A 22,411-nucleotide genomic window follows, 5' to 3' on the forward strand; every position below is an offset into this window, starting at 1 on the left:
AGATGGCGTATTAATAATTATTCAGTTTTCACAATTTAATTTTATTAAAATAATGTACTCTTAATAATTTTACATATTGTTAGACTGTTTCACACATGCATCCTAAGGTTTTTTACGTCTTTCCACAGAAAAAAAAGAAAAGAAAAATAGATGATAAAAACATTTTTAATTATACCATGCTACCGATCATTAAACTCTCCCCGGGGCTAGGGAAGAACAGGTATGTAATATTTGTTTCTATAATCACAAATTGTTAAGGAAATAATAAATTTATAATAAGTTTCCTATCGTAGTCACTCCCTAGTCGTCCTGTTTTTATTATTGTTGGAGTTAGTGCGTAACTAATTTAGTGACGCCTATTGAATTCTGATTCCTGTGTGTTGTTCAGAACACACCTCTATTATAAAAATTTCCCTCTTCAAGAAATAAAATTCCCTACAGGTGATCAACCTGGTAATTGAAAGGGAGAGTCAAAGTGGGGGAAACGGCTAGCTGTACAACTTATATGGTAGTCTGGTCCAGAGCCTTGTGTAACCCACGCAGCCGATATGAAGTTCTAACACCTGTGTTTTTTTTCTGACCCAGACGGAAAACTGCCAAAAAATGACTCGCAAATTAGTAAAATTCCTTATACTTTTCGATAATACAAATCTTTTATATTTTCCCGGTCAGTTCCTCAGTGGAAGAGTACTTGTTGAACTTAAAGATGATACTCCTGCGCTTGGTGAGTTATACTTTGGTGAAATATACCGTATAATAATAATATTATGAAGTTGTTTACATTTAAAAAATACTGGTTTTTATATCGTTTTTCTGTTTGATATTGTATAGCAATAAACTAATATCTATAAAAAATTTCATTTTTCATCATGCAAACACATACCCGCGCACGCGCGCACGAAAAAGAGAGAGACGTGTGTGTGTGTGTGTAAATTGTATTTTACAATTTTATCAGTAGCTATATTTTTTAATTAGTGTTCTATATCTTTAGATTATTGTTTTTCAAAATTTATTGAGAACTTTACTGCCAGCTCAAATAAAAAAAGAAGATATATATCTATTTTTAAAAACTTTGTACATTATGAGCATGGCATGTTCCTTGAAATTAATTTGCGGTCGGTTTTATGCTTCTTTGCACTCATATTAAAAATAAATCTTGATTGAATCTCGATAATAACTGCAATTACGAGTATTATAAAAAAATTAAGAGCGTTTAAGACGATTACTAGATCAGAGGTTAATCTAGTAAGTTAATCTATAGTTTGTTTCCTTAGTTGTAACTTAGATTTTAAATTATAAATAGCGATCAGTTACTTTCCTTTTCGTTTTCATAAACTGTAGGATAGGTATTGATTTACTAGTAGAATAACAGAAATATCTTTATTTAACAAAAACAGGTTGTGGTCTATCTTTAGTTTACAATATCTACTATTAATCATAAGGATCAGAATTGTATTAGTTTATAAAAAAAATTATGTTTATTTTTACATATTTTCGATAATCTTGTTTTGATTTATTTTTCGTTTTGTATTCTGTATAATATAACAGAGAGCTTATTCAAATTAAATGAATACCAGCTGACATTAATTCTGGTTTAGAAGAATAGAATGAAAGGGATAGAGATTTTATAATTATATTTAAAGTTTCTCGCAGTTAGATTTTTAATAATTAACTGTAGTGCATAGACACGCATGAGTGCACACAAAGAATATTTAAATAGTTAAGTATAATTAAGTAGTTAAGTAGTTAGTCAAAGGATTTTGATTGTAGAATGATGCTTTGTTTTAGCAACAAGTTTATTTTTTTATATTTATTTTTTGAATGGAAAACAAATATATTTTTTGTAATATCAGATTACTATAATTTTTCACGAGAGGGATCCAGAAATTTCATGTAGGAGTACTGACGACGCTAACCCAAAACAGTAAGATTCAAACTCGCTATAAAATTCTTAAAAATATATTTTCCAAAACAACTGATAATTATTAAACATCTGACGCAATATTCGGAACCGAAACTATAATTGCATACAGTGTACGATGTACTACTGTTTTCTAATAATAGTCAATTGTGATGTTTTACAAATTAACCAGATTTTGGTTCTTTCAAAAAGAAAAGAAATTATTCCTCTTAAAAAAATTATTGAACAGTTATTGTTGGTAACTCAAAATTCAAAACTAATTTCTTCTGAAGAGGCCTCCTTTCCTTTTTATATCCTTCATTTTATATGTATGTTGTATGGGCGGGAGCCTTTGAACATACGTACCTTTAAAAATTTCTGATATAAGGGACTTTAATGATCCTGTCAATAATGTTCAGTCAATAAAACGATTCTACCTCGTAGTTCTTCTTGAAATTTAGAAAAATTCACTGGGCTTAAATTAAGAAAGAACTTAACTGTTGGTTTTTAAACATAAAGTCATGACAGCTATACCGTATTAAATTAGCTAAAAAAAAATTATATATAAAAAATAAATGATTTTTTAAAATTTATGTTAATGTATTTTATAATTAAAAAATGTTATTTTATTAAAGCTGTCACCTTAAATTAAGTATTTAACAAAGAAGCATAAAATGAGTAACAAATGGATGAAATAAACGACCACCATATTCTTTGTATGGGCTGGGCTCTGTGGATAGAGACCAGTTCTGCTTCATTCCTACGCCTCTGTGTATGGGTAAAAATTCTTTAATCATCTACGACTGTACGTAAAAATAAACTAACTTATGTCCCAAACGGAAAAAAACTATATATCTACTTTTTCTTTTTTTTTCGGTGATTAAAATACTTAACAATTATTCAAAATAAATACTGTTACACCTAATAGTAAATGCTTTATGAATACTAGTAAACAATTTATATGCTAAATAAAATTATGCTGCTCCAATGTGGGAGTTTTTTTAAATAAAATTACCCCTTTAATCAACCATTATATTTAAAAATAATTTTTGACTTTACCATGCAACTGAGTTTATGAGAAGATTTTATTACCTAAGTTCTTTTCTAAAATTTTATTTAGAAATATAAATGTTTAGAATATACTTGTAACATGTATTTATAAAGCATTAACTATATGAACAATTCTCGGTTTTCAAGAGTTTATTAATAATAAATTCGTTAAATACTCTACTTACAAGAATTGTAAAGAGATTAATAATTTGTTGCATTAAACATAGTATGTTTATTATTATTATTAAGCACAATATGATTAAATTAATAAAATATATTTATTTATTTATGAATATTTAATTTTTTGTTCTGAATGGGGTCATCTTGTAAAAAAAAAAAATAAATAAATAAAAAAATAAATATAATGTATACAGATCGATCAATGCTATAACATTTTATAAGTTTTAATTTATTGTTGTTCTAAATAAATATTTTTAGCAAATATTAGATTTAAGTATAATACAGAATAAGTTATTGTATTAAGCAAACATACATCTTTTGAAGGTCAAAACAAAGAAATTATTTTCTTAAGAATAAAATTAAAGTCACAAAAAACTAGAATGAGATCATACAGATATTAGACTATAATGTTTGATGTATTATTAGCATTTACAATGCCACTAGTCAAATGTGAAATTTTTTGTACTTTCTGTATTTCATTAATTTTTTTGTTTAACTGGAACGTATACGGTTGGTAAATTTAACTTACTTATAGGAATGTTTTCTTTATTATTAACGGAAGCATTTTTGAAAACATTCTCTCAAATCATGTTTATTGAGGTCTACAATCCCCGAGAAGTTTCATTAACTTAGTACATCTTCTCTACTAAAAATAGCGGTTATTGAAAAATAAATACATATTATTTACCCTAGCACCGGGGTCGGCAACCTGCGGCTCGCGAACCACATGCGGCTCTTTGGATATGAAGCTGCGGCTCTTTAGTTCCATACGCAAATATTATTTATTTTATTCTAAAAAAACATTTAAAAATCGTTCTGAATCGATTAACGAGGATTAGGCACCGATTCTATCTCTTTGCCACTTGTACTCGCTTTTCACCGCACCCCTCCCCCATGACACGCGTCGTCACTGTCGTCAGTCCATTAGAAGCTATCGAATGACGCCGTCGTCGGATGTTTCTATGTAGGTTTTAATTCGCTTTCGACGCAAGACAATTTGGCGTCTTCACCAGTGTTTTGGCTGTGACGTATAGTTTGTTGTGTCAAGTAAAAGAGTTAGAAGCGAATTATCTTCTCAAAGTTATGTATGTACATATATATAATAATAAAAAAACCGAAGTAAAGATAGGTAAACATAATAAGTATTATATTTTTAAAATACATATTATACATATTTTTTTCCAAATATGATAGATACCTAACTACTTTTTTGAAGTCAATAAGAATTGTCAAAAAAGAAACAAAGTACTACTGTTGGATATTACCGCGAAAGTGTTTTTATTAAAATATATATTTAATAAATTACCTATTTTATGATTTATTTATTTTATAGCTTTTATTATTTAAAAATTAGCATTAAAATAATAATTATAAGTGTAAGTACCTATAAATTGTTATTTAATAAACCTATTTTCGAAAAACATTTGTGGCTCTTTAATAACTTTGAAATAAAATTTTGTGGCTCTTTAAAAACTTTGACATTTTGTAAATTGTAATTTTTGACTCTTCCAACTCAAAAGGTTGCCGACCCCTGCCCTAACACATTAAAAAAACTGCTGTACTTTGAATTCGGTCGGATTATTAACCTTTAGTCGAAATCCGATAGATTAGTTACGAGATAGTTGTTATTAATTTATAAAAAAAATTATACGTACGAGTATATGAATCTGAAAGATCTATCGAAGAAGTTACAGCTTTGTCAATATATTGTTGAATTAGTCACGATAAAAAATAACACTATTTCAAGCTTGATACATTCCTGTAATTATTTATCAGAATGGTTGATACTGAGACCGTATTGCATAACTTTAATTGTGTACGGAATGCAGTTCCTTATTTTCACTTGCGCTGACAACGATGCCAATTAATATTAGTGCACATTTTTAAAAATCCATGCAAAAACTTTACTTCCGTCATAATTTTAATTAACACCTTTTATAAACAAAAAAAAAACTTTATTAATTATTGTTTATATACGAGTACATAAATATTTTCTTAAGTAGCAATTAGTATAAACTAATCCATTCATACAATTTGCATACAATTATCCATCACTTGATAATAATTAGACTTGTATTTTTAGAGGTATAATTTTTAGATTTACAATAATAAACTTTCTCAGCGGATAAAAAGTTTATTTCTATAAAATTATTCAAAACTTATATCAATTAATTCGTATATTTACAAACTTTCTCCTTAAGTCTCGATTTTTCTTTTCAAGTGTTCGGATGTGTACACATCTTCCTTGGTAGCGATATGAGCCAAATTCTCGTCCAGAAGGACCCTGTACGACCCTTTCGGTTGTTCTAATAATATATTTCCTATTTTCTGTTCACTTATTACTTGCGCGTGATATTTTTTTCATTTCCTTTTTATTTACTCCTGGAGAACTCTTTTAACTTCTTTTTAAGCGTATTATCAGCATTCATATAGCATAATAGTAACAAATATAAAAGAAAAGATAATTAAAAAAACACTGAATTTATTAGACGCTGCCCATATAGCAGATGACGAAAATGTATTAAAAGTACACGACAAAATAATTAATCAAGATGATTAAAATAAAAATAATATAATTATCAGTTAAAAAGTTTAAATTAAGTATAATTCTCTGGTATCTAGCAACCAACAAATACGTCCGTTCGCCTCGACAGTTAACTCCTCAATATATATATATATATAATTTCTTGTTTTAAACATATTTCGAAAAACCCATTAAAAGTCAATTCTCATTTCTTACTTTTATATTCAGAGAAACGTTTTGTATTAGACAAAGTAAAAATTAGGCTTACCAGCTCAGTCTTACCAAGTAAATTCATTTTGGAGATTCGATTTAAAACAGGTTTTTTATGAACGTAATATCTTTCGTTTTTCATCTATGATTTTATTTTGAAATGTTATTTTTTGCGGTAATTCATTTTTCACGAAGAAAACTAACCTGTCTCTTACTAAATGAACAAAATTTTAGTAGAAGATCCGTTAAAAACCCACATTATTAACAATTCATATGAGTTTGACTAATTCGAGAATTTCCCGTTTTCTATCTGTATTTGAATACTATATTAAGTATTTTAATCACTGAAAATGAATTTATAAATAAACTATTGTTGTCAAAAAGTTAGATAATGATGACAGTAATGACATATATCATTTAAATAATTAAAATTCATTGCAATTTTAGCTAATATAATAATAAATTTGACATTGTTAAAAATTTCATGTTTTTATAACTAAACGAATTTTTTAAAATTATTTATCAATCTTTACACATTTAAATTATTTATTAACTTATTTTCCATTCATACATTTTTTTTCAAATGCTGCTATTAAATATTAAAATTTAAATCTGTTAAAGCTCGATCAATTAAGTGATCGTGATAAAAGAACTGTTAAGTAGGTACACAACATTTTTAATTTTTTCCCTAAGTATTTTTTTTTTTTATATAAAAAAAAAAATTAGTTATCATTAAAGTTAAATTAAATCAGTTGGATAAATTAGGTAATAAGCAACGTCTTTTGAACAAAAATGTATTGCATTAGTTATTCTTAGATTCCAAAGTCTCTTAAATCATCTTTAAACCAATTTTCGGTGTTATGGTTGTGTCTAGTTCTTCAGCTCAGATATTTATGTTTTATTAAACCATCAAAAACTTATAACATAGTACCAGTATTCAAAATTTTTTGAACTTATAGTAATTTTTATGAATTCTTTTTTAATATTCTTACATTTCCGTAGTTTGTTTAATATTACAATTTTGATCGAATATATGCATGATATTTTATAATAAAAATAAAATTACAAACTATTTTTATTGTAAAAGATAAGATCATATCGTCGGAAACGTCAAAATGTTCAGAGACATTATCATTCAGCACAGAAGGTTTAGAATGTCTGCATGGAAAGGAAGTTACTAAGTTTATTTCCTGTGCTGGTTGTGTTAGTAGACTTTATTGTCAGTGAATAACTATTAAACAAGTAGTTTTACGTAATATTAATACATTTACATATTAATAAAAATGAATCTGCAATTTCCTCCCGATCAGCGGTAATGTTTTGTAGTTCAACTTTAGTAAAGCTGTTTTTCCTTCTGTTATATACACATGTAATTTCTTGAGTATTATTATATCTCTTAGTAAATTGAAAGATATGTATAAATAATAAAATTAGGATGGTATTACTCAGAAGATACCATTTAAAAATATTCTAAGGATTCCATGTTTTATTATGTTGTAATTGTAATCAGTAGAGTTGTGATGCGAAAAGAAATTAAACATATTATATTTCTGCCTAAACCAGATATATATATATATATATATATATATATAGTAAATATGTCCTTGGTATGTCTTTTTATAGATCTTCAATACGGGCCTGATTGCACCGAATCAATTCTTCAAGAGGAAAGCGATGTTTCTGATCTCTCTTTGACATATGACCTCGTAAATATCACTACATATCGACTTCATATTACCCGGTGACACGTTTAAAGGCTCATATTAAAATTATCTCCATATATTTACTAAAATAATGGTGCGACATTAAATTTCCAAATAAATAATTACATATTTTCCACTTGATCGCCATTCACGTGGTTGATTGGTGAATTGAAATCAGGTAATCAAAAAATACTCTTTTAGAAAATCCGACACAACATTAAATTAGGTGCAGAGGAATTTTCTTACATAAATTTTTTAAGTATCATTAGGCACATGCATGATAGCAGAAACCTAAAAAATCTCCTTGAAGCCGTCTATAATCGATGAAAGCCGTGGTTTTTAGTCAATCGTCACTAGCTTTTTCACGCATCATTTGTGGTGTTTATGTTGATGTATGAAGTGTTCGCGCGCAATTTTGTTTGTAAATTCTCACGTGAAAATCAAAACGGCGAGTTTTAGCCAAAAGAGTTACCAAAAGTAGCCTAATGTTTATCAGGTTCAGAAACAGATATAATTAAAATTGGGTTGAATATTAAAACACTATTACTGGGAGAAAACCCCGGGGAAGTCTGCTTCAATCATGTAGTGTACGAGCTCTATGTCCAGCTGTAAAAATAAATATTTTCCGTTAGTTTTCCGAATCTACTACAGTAAAATTATAGTAACTGAAAATAAGGATTTGTTTAAATTCATCATAAAGTTTTGTTAAAGTATTTGATAAATAACTGGAAACTGGTATTTGATAAATAAAGGAAATTGTCGACTATATACTTTCTAGACAAATCTGTTTAATAAATTCTTCATTTTACTAAAAAAAAAAAAAAAAAGTTTAAACTTTTGTTCACAAACCTACAAATTATACAGGACATGAACTACTAAAAAATAGAAATATTAAACTTACGAAAATCAATTTAATATTTTTATTACGTATTTTCATCCAGCAACCTACCATTTGATAAATTATTTATATTGCTAACAATACACCAATGCCCAAATTACCGGTATTTTTTTTAATCACGAAAGGCAAATTTTGGCTATTTAAAATGCCAATCCCATTGATTCAAAAACAGAAGTTTATGGATAAAAATTTGAATTGCTGCCTTTCTGAAATGGAGCTTGGCACTAATAATTAAGAACCTATTTATTTGCAGGCTCTTAATAAAAAAATATAAAAGATTTGCTAAGTACCTCTCTCCTATCAGAATATTTCTTTTACCTGTGTAGTGCTATATTTAACGCGTTAAAACAGCATTTACTGTTTTTCTATAAAACTTATAAAAAAAGTTCTCCATTTGCAATTTTCTAGGATTTATGTTAAAGATTTTTACTTAGTTAAAGTTTTCTCTTGGAGGACATTATGTTTTTCAATTATGGGTCGCCTTTATTAAACAGGTATTCTATGTCAGGTAAACAAAAGTGATAATCTAATGAATATCTACAAGGATTAGGATGTAGATAAGAAAAGATGGGATAGTTGAAAAAGTAATTCGGTACAGGTACTTAAAATGTTTATAGAAAATTGCAAATATGAGAATTAAACAAAAGTTAAAATATTAAAGGAAGCGTTTAATAGAAAGGAGAAAATTACAAATTTATTATGTAATAAAATGCAGTTAAATATGAACAAGCTCTTGTGAATAGTCACGATTTTACGGATGCACAATCTGTTGCTTATGAAACGCAGACAGATATTCATGGTTTATATCAGACAAAGACATTAAAAAATATAGCAAAAAAGGCTGGAAGCGTGTAAAATCATGATATGGAGGAAGTTAGTGAAAATTAAATGAACAGAAAAAGTGAAAAGTAAAAAAGCAATGACGAAAATAAACGAGAATAAAAGTCTGTTCAGACCAATTAAGAATTTGTAAGCTAATTGTCTGGGGCATAATCATAAAAGAAGGATTGATTAAGATTTTGATAGAAGGATTAGTGGAACATGCAAAGTAGACAGATTTGAAAAAAAAAATAAAAAAATAAAGGTGCTACTCGTAAAATGAAATGAGAGCTCAAAAGTTTGGTTGGAAGTAGAAGATAATGGAGACGGACAAGAGACCTGCTTTAGGGCCGAAATACTTTTGATAATGATTATGTTTCTAATCTCATTAGATTTCTTTTTTTTTTAATAATCATATAACAGTAATAATAATAATTATAAAATGAAATTCCTTCAATGATTAAAAATTTAATAATAAATGGTTTTAAATATTTCACAATTTTATCTTTAAATTATGTTTGCATCTTCTCATTATTCTAATATCATACTTTCTCTCAGTTAATATCTATTTGAAAATAACAAAAATATCTATTTTTTGTTATTTATTATTTATTTATGCAATAAAAATTATTATTGTATTGTGAAAATGACTTTAATGTATTAATATTGCCTTAAGTCTCATAAATAATCTGTTTAAAAGTAAAACTTATGTACAGTTAATTGTGATTGAAATACTGAAAACCTTTAAGGCTGTATGAGTTCATGAAGAATGATGAAGTAAAAATTTAATTTATAAATAATTCTATTGTTTTTGCTTGAATATAATATTTATTTATACGAATACTTAATAAATGTTTTAAGTTTTAATACTAAATTATGAAATAACTAGTAATAAGTATTGTAAAAAAATACATAATTATAGTAAATTGCTTTGAAAATTAAATATCCATGTAAAAAATTACTTGTATTAATAGTATTAATTTTAATGAGCGAATAATTATATTGTTCGTTACACAACGTTTTTATTTTTAATAACTAATGTTTTTATTATTGTATACTTTCCGAGAAGGACAAAAAAATATTGCTGACGAAAAATTAAATGTATTTATTTATAAAAATTTGAATCCTTGATGTATGGAAATAAACTTCTTTTTACCGAAGAAGGAATAAAAAATTACTGTATTAAATAAAAATGTTAGATAATTTACACGAATATTAAAATCTGTATAATTATGATATAACCAGTCGTCATTAGAAACTTTTAAATAAATACATCTGAAGAGCTTTACGGTACTTGTTGCCATGTGAAGAATATATATATATATATATATGTAGTACTAACCGAACCAACTGTCTATGTCTGTGCTTGTTGCCAAGCCAAGTCCTGTTGGTTCAAGGTTATTTATTTACTGTATAATATTTATAATGATGTCAAGGTCATTTAGTTTTACAACTGGTTATTATTTTTATTGTCCATTTTTGACAAAATTTTCTATTTATTTAATTACATTTAAAGTTTTCGAATTGTAATTAATCCAGTATTAGGTTATTTTGCGTCATTACATTTTGGTCAAATAATTATATCCATTTTTAGGTTTCTCTATTAATAGTATTTCGTAATAGTAATAGTATTTACGTAGGAATTAATGGTTGATAGATTAAGTATTTTTAGTTAACAATTTCTTTAAGTTCTCCATAATATATCACGACTTTGTATTACTTCTCTAATATTTGCTATTTTTAGCGACTTACTATATAAAAAAAAAATTGTATTTGCAAAAGTGATCTTTTATGGTGGTGCTGATGTGGTAGAGGGAGCTTTTTTATCTCTTGTAGATAAACCTTTCTTACCATATCGTTTTATTTTATTGCAAGTTGCAAATATTCTAAATTTAAAAAACCTTCACTAGTAAACTTTACCAGACAGATTAATGTACATTTTCTTCTATGTCCTCTAATACGTCTTCTTTCTTCTAATGAATATTCTAATTAAAAATATTCGATATAAAAATTATTTCGACGTTGAGTGCCACAGAATTTAAGGTCGTGTATAAGCATATCATCTCTTGTTTGTCTTGTATGAATTAAAATGTATATATGTTCAAAAGTATTTTTTTTAACAGAAAAATACTGTTCTGTGTCAATAAAGCTTTTTTTTATATTATTAGTGTTGCGGAGAAATACAATTTACGTACCTCTCACAAGTGGGGGAGCGTCGAACTCGCATGGGTTCTGCTAGACGTTATTACTAAGAGCCTACGTGTGCCCGCACCCTACCGACTAAAACTTCTAATTCACCGTTCCTGCCCACCCGAGGTTGGATCAGCAATTAAGCATAGCACAACCCCGGGTGTGCCTTTGAGCTCGGCGGATTAAGAGTCCCCGTGCATCATCACCATTGCCCATAGGCATAAGCGCAGACAAAAGATGGCTTCACCTCTGCGAAGCCATCTTTTAAAAGTGATAGGATGACGGAGTGCCAGAGGGCTCTCCGTCGGCCCTTCACTTTCCGGTCAGTTTTTTACCTGGACTCAGGACTTTTAATTGCGTCAGTTTATAACTTTAATACTACCTGCCTCGGTATTTTGTTTTCACCTTTTATCTTTTATGACTTATTTGAACCCAACCTATCAGACCCATAGAGTTCCCGACTGCTCATTGGAGCCGGCACACCTTGGCATGTCGGCCCTCGCGACCGGGGATGTCCGCCCATCCCTACGCTAAAATTCTTTGCGCCGACCCTCCATATCTTTGTCGTAGAACTGCTATTGCATACTCATCCCCTAAGTTCCAGTGATCCGGTGAAGCAATTATGTATGCAATCAAATTACCAGGCGTCAGTCTCTCGATGTCGGCACGTGACCGCCACACAACCCATTCCAGGCATCTGAACAGGATATGTTCCACCGTATCCTCACTATTACAATACATACACATATTGGAATCTCTCCTACCTGCCCTGAATAAATATTCTCCAAAATTCCCATGTCCTGTTAAAATTTGAGTGATAGAAAAATTTACTTCCCCGTATTTCCTATTACACCATGCTGATAAATCAGTAATCAAACGCTTTGCCCATAACGACTTGCCGCGTATTCAAAGTAATAATTTTAGCCTCCGTCTTCCTCACTTCTCATTTCTTTTAGAATTGCTAGGCGCAGCCTGTGAGGTCATCAGCATCTTCAGTGTTTCAAGTGTCGTCTTTGCCCAGTTGCAACTCTCCAGCACATGATAACTAAATCTGCAGGCTCGATCTATGATGACTCCCAGGTACTTAAGTCTACTCTGACCTGTATTTAATGACCACTCACTCTCAAAACTATGGGCTCAACCTTCCTCCTAACCGTGAAGGTGATGTACTCGCACTTGCCTGGTGCTGGCTGTAGACCGTGTTCGCCCAACCAGGCGTCTATTAACGGTAGGGCCGCATTGCCATGTTCTTCAATCTCGTCTTCTGATCTACCGCTTACGAGGACCGAGAGATCGTTCCCGTAAGATGGTCTCAACACCCTTAGATAAAGTCAAATTAAGAACACTATCGTACACTATTACCCAGAGGCCCAAAACCGATCCCTACGGAACCCTCCCCAAACGTCTAGAAACTTAAATGACTGCCTTGTGTTTCTGCAGTGACCGATCTGTCACTCAGATATTCACGAATCTGCCTCTGTAATTATATACGTAGTACTTTCTCTCTTAAAACGTACATTATGATATTTCGAGGTAGGGACCCGAATGCATTACGGACGTCCAAGTAATAAACAATCTCTTGTCTACCAAGTCCCTTGTTTTACTCGCGCAGCCCAATCTGTCACCCTTGCAACCGCCTGCAGTGTAGAGCGGCCACGACAAAAACCATATTGATTAGGGTGTATGCCGACGCCCGCATCAAGCTTCTCAATGATGCGGAACGCCAGCATTCTCTCAGCGGCCTTGCCCGTATTGTTTAATAAGCACAATGGCCGGTACTCAATATATAAACTAACTAACTCGCCGCACATTGCACGCCGTTTATTCAGTTTAGTTTGTTTTATCTCATAGTTGAGAGTTCGCCTTGCCTCCACATACCTACGCGCCACTTCCTCGTATTCCTCTCCTCTAGCCCCTCTCAGCCGTTGTTTACGACTTCTCAGCCTCCGCATCGTTTTCTCATCGTTGCGATCGTTTCGGTCTACCAATAAACCGGATGAAAACCACCAGTAAATGCGCAATCTCATAGGTTATCAAATTTTGTAATACTTCTGGCGACAACTTCCTCCCATCGCATAACTTCCTAGCATCAGCTGCTACCACCATTTCCACCTGCCGTCGAGTCAATCTCGAAGGTTTCAATCACACGAAGCAAAGAATCCTCTATTTCTTATATCGTAGTCAAATGATCACTGGCAGTCTTCGCTGGTTGGAGGTAGGCGCATTGGCATCGTGCCACGGTTATATTGGTATTGTTTGTGATTCGCTTTGGGGCTTCCGCTGATGGGAGTGGCCGCGCCGCCGAGTACGCCGATCGCACGGGTTAACCTCGGTTAACCCGTGCGATCAGAGGCGTGGCTTCCCTCCAACGGTGGTGGTCGTTATCGTGACTTGGTAATGCCACGCGAGATGATGATTGGACCGTGTGTGGGTGCGAGATTTTTTTTGGGCTCCTGCGCGGGCCGGAATGAGGTTGCGTTCCCCATGTTAGGTGACCTAAATTGGTCGACTTAATTGGGTGTAGGTCTGAATTTCTATGTTGCGTAAAACATAATTTTCATTGGTATGAGTGTAGCACCGATTTAACTTTAAATTCGTTTGTTTTCTGAGGCATTCACAGTCACGAACGATGTTGTCAAATCTTTACTAGGCGCGGGGTTCGCGCTTCCGCGGTTTCGGTCAGTTGAGAGAATCATGTTAGGTTGGATGTGAAGATGTCCGTTTGAAGCCTACGTCAAGGCGAAATTTGATATGTATTTTATTGATGCAAATGTCTGCCGAGGCATTTACATCGGTGGCATCCCGACCGAGGCCTGGCTGGTGACTGTGCGATGTAATCAGTTAGAGGGTCTAAAGACGACCTCCGGTAAAGCCCTTCAGGGCTTGAAAAGGAGGGGGTGGTGCGGCAACCGGTAACGTCACAAGGTGGGTGTCTTCCCCCTACGGGGTTGGGATGACAGTCTCCTCTTGTAGAACTCTCCAGTCGCTAAAGCTCACCAGCTTTAACTGTACTTCCTCGGATGACAGTGATCTATAAATCTTCTCACATTATTACTCAAACAGAGAGGTAGACGATGTAAGTATTATTTTCCTGCACGACGTAAGCCTTTTACAAAAGTTTTAAGTGCTTGTAATGAATACTTGTTTACTAACAATGTAGTATTTCATTTCCGGGCCGAGTTTTTAACAATTGCTCTGAAGGTTCTTATTCAAATGTATAACATTATTCCAAATCTTCAATAGGCAGAAAATAGATCATATTTTACATCTGCTGCATTACCACCACGATATGAATATATTAATTATTGTGTGTGGGTTCATCTTCCACAGAATTTTTGACAAAAGATAAACTTGTTGATTTTGTATGCAATTCTTGACAAGTTTTGATTTGCGTACTGTTGAATGTACTGTTGTGTACTTGTAAAATAATGTACGTTATATTACAGCTTAAGTTATATTACTCATTCAGTTGAAAGATTGAGAGGTAGCTTAATAGTGTTGAAGATTTGAAAACCCGAATTCTTTGCTTATAACATTTTTAATTATGAGCAATAATTCCACTTTTTAGTTGTCATAATCATTAAAAATAATAACAACGTCCATAGTAATAAATAGTAATAAAGGGAGATAGATATACTGCAATAATATTTCAATTACAAGAAAAATAAATAATTTTTGAGATTACCTAATTATGAAAACTCATTTTAAAATCATTAATCTAAATTTACTTTTTGTAAAAATGTCATTTCTTTGTATGAATCTTTTGTCTATAGTTAAAGAAAATTCGTCGCCTCTTAACTTTCAACTAATGATTATTATCATTATTATCTAGCGAAGGCTGCTGCTTCTCTATTCGCCAGTCATCTTTATCTACTAAACTTTTATTTAGTTTTAAGCTTAAATTGGTTATATTTAAATCATTTAAGAATAAATCGAATACTAATGAAGTCGAATTACCCAGAATCTTTTCTCAGAATACAAAAAAATTACCCAAAACGTTTTAAAGATTCCATGTATCCAGTTCTTTAACCAGAACTGGATTTTTTTACTTATATAAGTAAAAAATTGTGTTCTTTTAGCTTTGTTCCGATTTTTAAGGTGACGTATCTTTATTTATTAATTATTATTTTAAATATTTAACTTGTTTCATAGAATTGGTTTAATTTTTTTTTAAATTCTAGGAAAAATGTTTGATAAATATTTAAGTAAAAGCTTCTCTGTAGTGACTTAAATAAATATCAAGTGAATTAGCATATACCACTCTGTATCACAAAAGTCTTTTATCTATATATATAAAAATGAATGTTTGTCTGTCTGTATGTCTCTTATGCCTTCTTAAACCGTTCATCCGATAGCGATGAAACTTTGGGGAATGGTTGGAAGCATGCCAGGGAAGGTTTCTGATTTAGTTTTGACCCGCTAGGTGGCGTGGGAGTCGAGATATTTAAAAAAATTGTATTTGTGGTCCGATTTGGCTCCTATTCATAATATCTATTAGTTACATGAAAATAAATATTTTTACAAAAAATGGACCCGCTAGTTAGCGCTGGGGTATAAATATTTCGAAAAATTGTATTTATGGTCCGATTTGGTTCATATTCAGAATATTCATTAGTTACGTGAAAAGAAATATTTTTGCGAAAAAGGGAAGATAGGAATGGGGGGAAGGGGTGATGATTGAAAAAAGGAAAGGTTAAATTTTGTGATGTTCCGTAATGTTCAGTTTTTTAATGTTTTATCAGTCTTTCATTTGCGTTCGTTTAATCTACATATATACTCAAATCTAGCAATAGCGAAGCATTGCCGAGTCAGCTTGTGTCTTATATAGATTAAACTGAAATTGAATAAAAGTAAAATTATCAAATAACTGAATAATATTACACATTAATTCAACCATTCCTTCAAAACCCTATTGAACATAATTCACCATTTTACTTGATGTACTTTGTTGAAATAAGTTGCTTTTGTAATGGGAGAACAGGCCTTTTGTGACACCGTCTTCCAGATATTTTTTTGTATCAACATTCTGAATTATTTAATAAAAGCTGGTAGTAATTATTGTATGAAGTTCCTGACTTCTATTCTCAGATTATATTTAGTCGGATTGTTCTAGGAGAAAACTAGATAATGACTAAATGATAGTTAGTACTTGAACTTTATTTACGTAAATGTACAAGGTTAAATTTTTATATGTTATGCTTCTGAAATCTTCGTAATTTTTTTCATCTACAAAGGTAAAATTTTTATTTTATAAATAAAGAAAAAGCTTTAACTTAAATATTAAACATTTTTCCTAGGATTTAAAGAAAATAAATTTATTTAATAAAAAATGTTTTATTAAACATGTTTAATGTATATATATAAATGACAATAATCAAGGTTGTTAATTTAAAACATTGTCTTAAATACTTTTAAAGTTTTTCTTTTTAAATTTAGTTTTAACAGCAGAATACTTTTAAAGCTTAATTTTTAATATTTAAATTTTGGTTGAAGGTACTACAAAATTACGTGAAACGATAGGAATCTACTGTTTCTCTTAAACTCGCTTAAACAAAAGAATTTAAACATGGATTTAGATTGTGAGTTTATCTTGAATTATTTAAAGTTACGCTATGTAATTTAATCATGGTTTATGTTTATTTCTATTTTATTTCGATTTATTTTTAATTTTTTTGCGGTTTTAATATTAAAAAAAAAACTGAAATAGCTTTATTTCAACCTTCAAGGTTTTCATATGTTGTCTATTTTCAAGATAACCTTGATTTTTTTCCCTCGTGATAAATTTTTGAGAACAATAAAATAATTATTAAATATATTACGCGTGTAATTACATATATTTCAAGTGTTGAAAATTTTTTTTGGGGGAAATAGTGTATGTAATTTTTATTATACCTTTTCCTATTCTGTATCCTTGACTTTATAAAATTTACGTAAACTAATATTAAAAAATAGAAGATAAAAATATATTTAAAAAATGAGAATAATAATACTGCCATATTATACCCGAACGTTTAAAAATATGTAGGGGCTTTAATGGTAGGCATTTTTGCTAACTCTAGATAAGTTGGAAAATCTCAGTACAGTAGGAGTTAATTTTCTAATTACCTGTTTTTTCTCTTATTTGACGATTAGTTTATCACCTTGATCAACAGTTTGTGCATAGGAATACGGGAAGGAGATTTTATAATAATAAAAAAAATGTAAATTTATCGATACTTAGAAACTGAAACCTTCTGGATGAAAGGCTAAGTTGCTTCCACTCCACTGCAAAATCGAACAGAGTAGAGGTCTATTTCGTCCCTAAATTAAAAAAATAATAATTTATTGATGAAATTTCTGAAAAAAATTATAATGTACAAAAAAATGGTGGAAATCTATTGGGTGGTAATTACTAACTAGGAAGTTAATATGCTTTGGAAAAGACAGATTTGTGTATTACAAATCTTAAATGATTATAAATCTATTCCCGTAAAAAAGGAAAAATTATAACGTAATTTTAATAAAATAATGATAATTTGTCTTCTAAAAACATAAAGCATAAAGTTACTTTTATTATTCTTATATATTAATAAAACTAAAATCGTTCAATTTATGATAAAACGTATTTTTAAATCAGTTATGAAATTGGCTATATTAAAACTGTATAAAAATCCTCTGTATTAACGATTAATTTCGTTGTACATCACGATGAAACGTGTTAAAATGATGAAATATTAAACGACTCGTTTTCAGAATATTGGAACTTTTTCTTCCAGAGAACCTTTCGAAGCTACGTAATAATAGCACCTTTGAACTTCACTAAAGAAGGTACTTTCGAAGAAAGTTCCAGAAGTTCAATATTTAATATTTTTAAAAGATTGATTACTATAACTGATATTTATTGCTGATAATTAGTTTCACTTTTTGTTAATTTAGTTTACATATAATTATACTAATTCCAGTTATTTCGAGGATTTTTAATATTTTAATAAACTTTATCGGTTTCTATTAGACATCTGCCTAGTTTTTCATCTTAAACTTTTTTATATGTGCATGGAAAAACTTGTCGGAAGTTTCTATAGAAACTTGAGCAAAATTTATTGATTTTTGTTTTTTGGGTAGCTTCTTAAAACTAAAACCTTTTGCTCGTTTTTGATGTTGAATTTACATTAGATTAATGAGCAACTATAATAAATAATGACTCAGCTTCTTCATTCAAGATAATTATATATTTTTCCTTATTTTTACAGTAAATATGGTTCATGTGTAATAGTTGTTGGTATGTATTTTTCCATTCACCCAAAGAGTTGTGATTTTTTTCAAATAATGATGTATTTAAAATGTATTTATTATTATAAAGTTTTTGAAAAAATAATTAACTAATAATGAGTTTCTGCTTATCCTACAAAAGTAGGAATGGCATGAAATATATAATTTGGTGTACCTTAAATGGTAAAAATTTTTATATATAACTCGTAGGTATAGTTTCTTCAAAACCTGTCTAATAACATTTTCAATGCTATTAGATATTTTCAATTATTGGGGGGGACAACCCCCCCCAACCAATTTTGTGCTCCTTCAGTTTTGCTAATTGAGTTTGCTATTTTAGACATAATAAATCTGAAGACAGAAATTATTAAAACACTATAAAATCTTTTTAACAGGATTTTTTAATACAGAATATGTGACTTTCTACCTCTTAATTTTACTTCTCTTTCATTGAGGATTTAAAAGTTTAATCTATTGTTGACAGAATTAATATGTTTTATAAAATGCAAATTGCCTTTAATTAAGAAATTAGAGTAAGCTAAAATTTGACATATTGATAAACTATTTTACTAAACATTTTGTTGTTAAGTTTTCCTTTGTAGATTTCACGCAAATCTTTTTTTTATTTAACCATGGATGTACTATTACTCAATAATAATAATAATACCATGTAATAATTTTCAAGGTAAATTTTCATGGTTTAGGTTAGTGTATAAAATCAACAACTATTACTTCCTTGTCCGAATGATCAGCGTGCGTGAAATATATTGAAGCGTATTAACATCTTCATGCCTTTCATATAAAATAAAAAGATGTATCAGTTAGTATTTTAATACGCAATAAAAAGTATCTCAACTATAAAAAAGTATCTCAATATAAAACGTAATTACAGTTACTGGTTACAGTAAATCTAGGATACATATAATAATTGAAGCTTAATGGATGTCTGATATGCTATAACGGAACGCTAAATTTCGAAACTATTAATTGTAATCGGTTTTGGATCTAAATATTATTCGGTTATAAACTTTGTATTTACGTTAAATAAACTTTAAAATATAACACACTTTCTATTAATACAAATTGGATCTATTTTATAAATACGTATATATAAATATACTTTTATATATGTATATAATAAAATGTGTAAAATGTAATGTAATTACATTTTAATAATATATTTAATAATAATAATATATATGTATCTGTGTGTATAAAATAACATGTCATGAGTCATTGAGTCATTCATAATCAACAAAAACTGCTGAAGATCAATTAATAAGGATTTGTATACAAGTTTTTTTTACAGTGAATATGCACACTAAGTAAGGAGTTTCTGAAATTTCGAGTTTAAAAGGGTTAAAATGAAGTCACAATTAAATTTACTATATTTGAATTTCTCGGTAACAAGTGTACATATCAACTTGATATTCTATGTGTATGTAGCCTCCATATAAATATCTAAAAACTAATTTCTAGATTTTCTGAAATTCAATTTTGAAAGGGATGAAGAAAGGTAAAAAGATTTTGAACAGTTATTGCTAATTTTCCCCATTTCCAACTATACTAAATGAGATATTTAGTAGATTTGGGGTTGTAAATACTCTTCAGAGAAATATCTGAATATTTATCGTAAATATCTATTTATTTTCAGGTTTTTTTGAATTTCAGTTTTTTAAAGGATGCGATGGTGTACGGCGCCGAGGCCCAACCAACACAATCACTGTCACTGTCACTGTTACTGTGTGTGCAACGCGACTGGCTGCACCTGCCTCCATTTACTTGATAAAGAAATATAAAATAAAAAAATTTGACCACAACGGGAAAAACAAATAACCATATAGAGCGGGATGCTAATATATACATCCAATTTGAATTTTTCATCCCTGTAAATAACAAAAATGTAATAGAATTTATGCATTAACAACATATTAACATTATTAAAATTAATTTAGTTATTCAATTGATTCCTGGCAGATAATTTGTAGTTTGTAATTTTCTGATGTAAAGACAATAAGAGATTCATTTTTTTTGTCAGAGTAATCTGTACGTTGAAAAATTCTTTATTCTTGTAACTCATTTGGTTTTTGTTCCTACTGACATTTTTTATTACTGGAACCGATCAATAATGTATATACAATAAAGGAAAATATGGTTGTGGTGGATACATTAGAAAGAATAACATTTTCTTTACAATTTAACTTCTAAAAATTGCTGTAATTAATTTCATATTTCATTAGTTTTTTGACATACTTAATTATTGTCATAGTTTAAAAACTCTTTTTTAATTTCATTTGATTTGGAGTTAATTTAAAAAAAAATTAGTTTGCATAGAAGAGATCTTTAGCGTTAACCCTATCTTATTAACCTTGGAATGTATTCCTGGATAGACTTTAAAAATACAATTTTTTAATGTTTTTATTCAAGTTTACGTTTAACCGAACTCTACTCAAACAGAAAGTTTAATAAGTCAGAATCAGTTACTAAATGTGTTTTCCCATAATATTAGACTTATTTTGTTTTGAGTCTATTTCTTGTATGTTAAAAATGTCTTGGTTAAAAAGTATGGCGAACAGATGTACTTAACTGGAATCCTTAAAATTGAGCACGAGACATTTTTGTATTGACCCGGTTTTATTACAGATTCAGTTTATGGTTAGGTTTCTACCTGTTTGACCTAATCGAAGGCAAGAAAATTTTTCTGTAGATTTTTAAAAAATATCTTAATTTTTAATTCTTAGTTTAATAATATACAAAAAAAAACACTTTGTAAACATTTGTATTTAATAAACAACAAAATATGTATTAAATATATATTTTTCGTGCAATCGCTTTTTATTTATTCAGTAAAAAATATAATTATACTTTTAATAGAAAAAAAGCTTAAATTATTTAAATTATTATTTATATTAATTAAATTTATATTTTCTGTTTTTTTTCTGTATAGTATCATTGCTTGTGTATAAAAATAGTTGTAAAATTACAATTATTATTTGCAAATTTTATTTATAATAGGAGAAATTAAAGGTACTGGATGATAGTGGTTGTGGAGCTCGCACCTTCTTTTTTTATTTTGTGAAAATTTGGTGCGAAGTTTCCTACATATAAGTGCGCACATTACAATCTGAGTGAGAATAAACAATATTTTGAGCGGAAGGTATTAAACACTTCAACAACCTGTAATTTTTTTTTGTTATCTTCATACAAATTCTTTATAAAAAGTATATAATGCTATAAATAAACAAATAAAATATTATTCAATGAAGATACTACATTGTTGAACATTATACCGATCAACGTCAAAAGAAACAGTGAGAAATTTGTTGTTCTTAGGCCAACTAACTGATCTGATCTGTTGGCTATTGGGGATTCTTAGTTTAATTAACAGTGAGAATAGAAATATCTCTGATCAAAATTTGAGGTAATAATTTTTGGCTGATGGAGAAAGTTGACAAAAATTAATTTCGAAACTAACATTGTTAATAGAATCAAATGCTAAGGAAAATAAACTTTTTTTTGCCATAAAAGTTATTTAAATTTTATTTACAATCAGTTCCAATTAGCCGGAACCAAAAGTAAATATTATTACAATAAACAAATGACACGCAAAGAGAGGTCTTCATTGAAACCTCTCAAGAACTGCAAATGTATGCATTTATAATAAAGAACACGTAAATATATAATAAAGG

At 29.4% G+C, this 22,411-nt stretch overlaps 1 protein-coding gene across 2 annotated transcripts in view; it reads left to right on the forward strand.

Moving 5' to 3' along the window:
* The first annotated feature begins 491 nt into the window (after nucleotides 1-491).
* The window catches only part of Vdup1 (arrestin family protein Vdup1), a 107,780-nt gene continuing 85,860 nt past the window's right edge, over nucleotides 492-22,411 (forward strand). Inside the window, exon 1 of one of the 2 annotated variants that reach the window (XM_075360443.1) lies at nucleotides 492-724. In XM_075360443.1, the coding sequence (XP_075216558.1) occupies nucleotides 604-724 (121 nt within the window). In that variant the 5' untranslated portion in view covers nucleotides 492-603. The remainder of the gene's footprint in view (nucleotides 725-22,411) is intronic. The other variant, XM_075360442.1, reaches the window with a different exon arrangement.

Source organism: Lycorma delicatula, chromosome 3, assembly GCF_047948215.1.
Source record: "Lycorma delicatula isolate Av1 chromosome 3, ASM4794821v1, whole genome shotgun sequence".
Taxonomy (NCBI): Eukaryota; Metazoa; Arthropoda; class Insecta; order Hemiptera; family Fulgoridae; genus Lycorma; species Lycorma delicatula.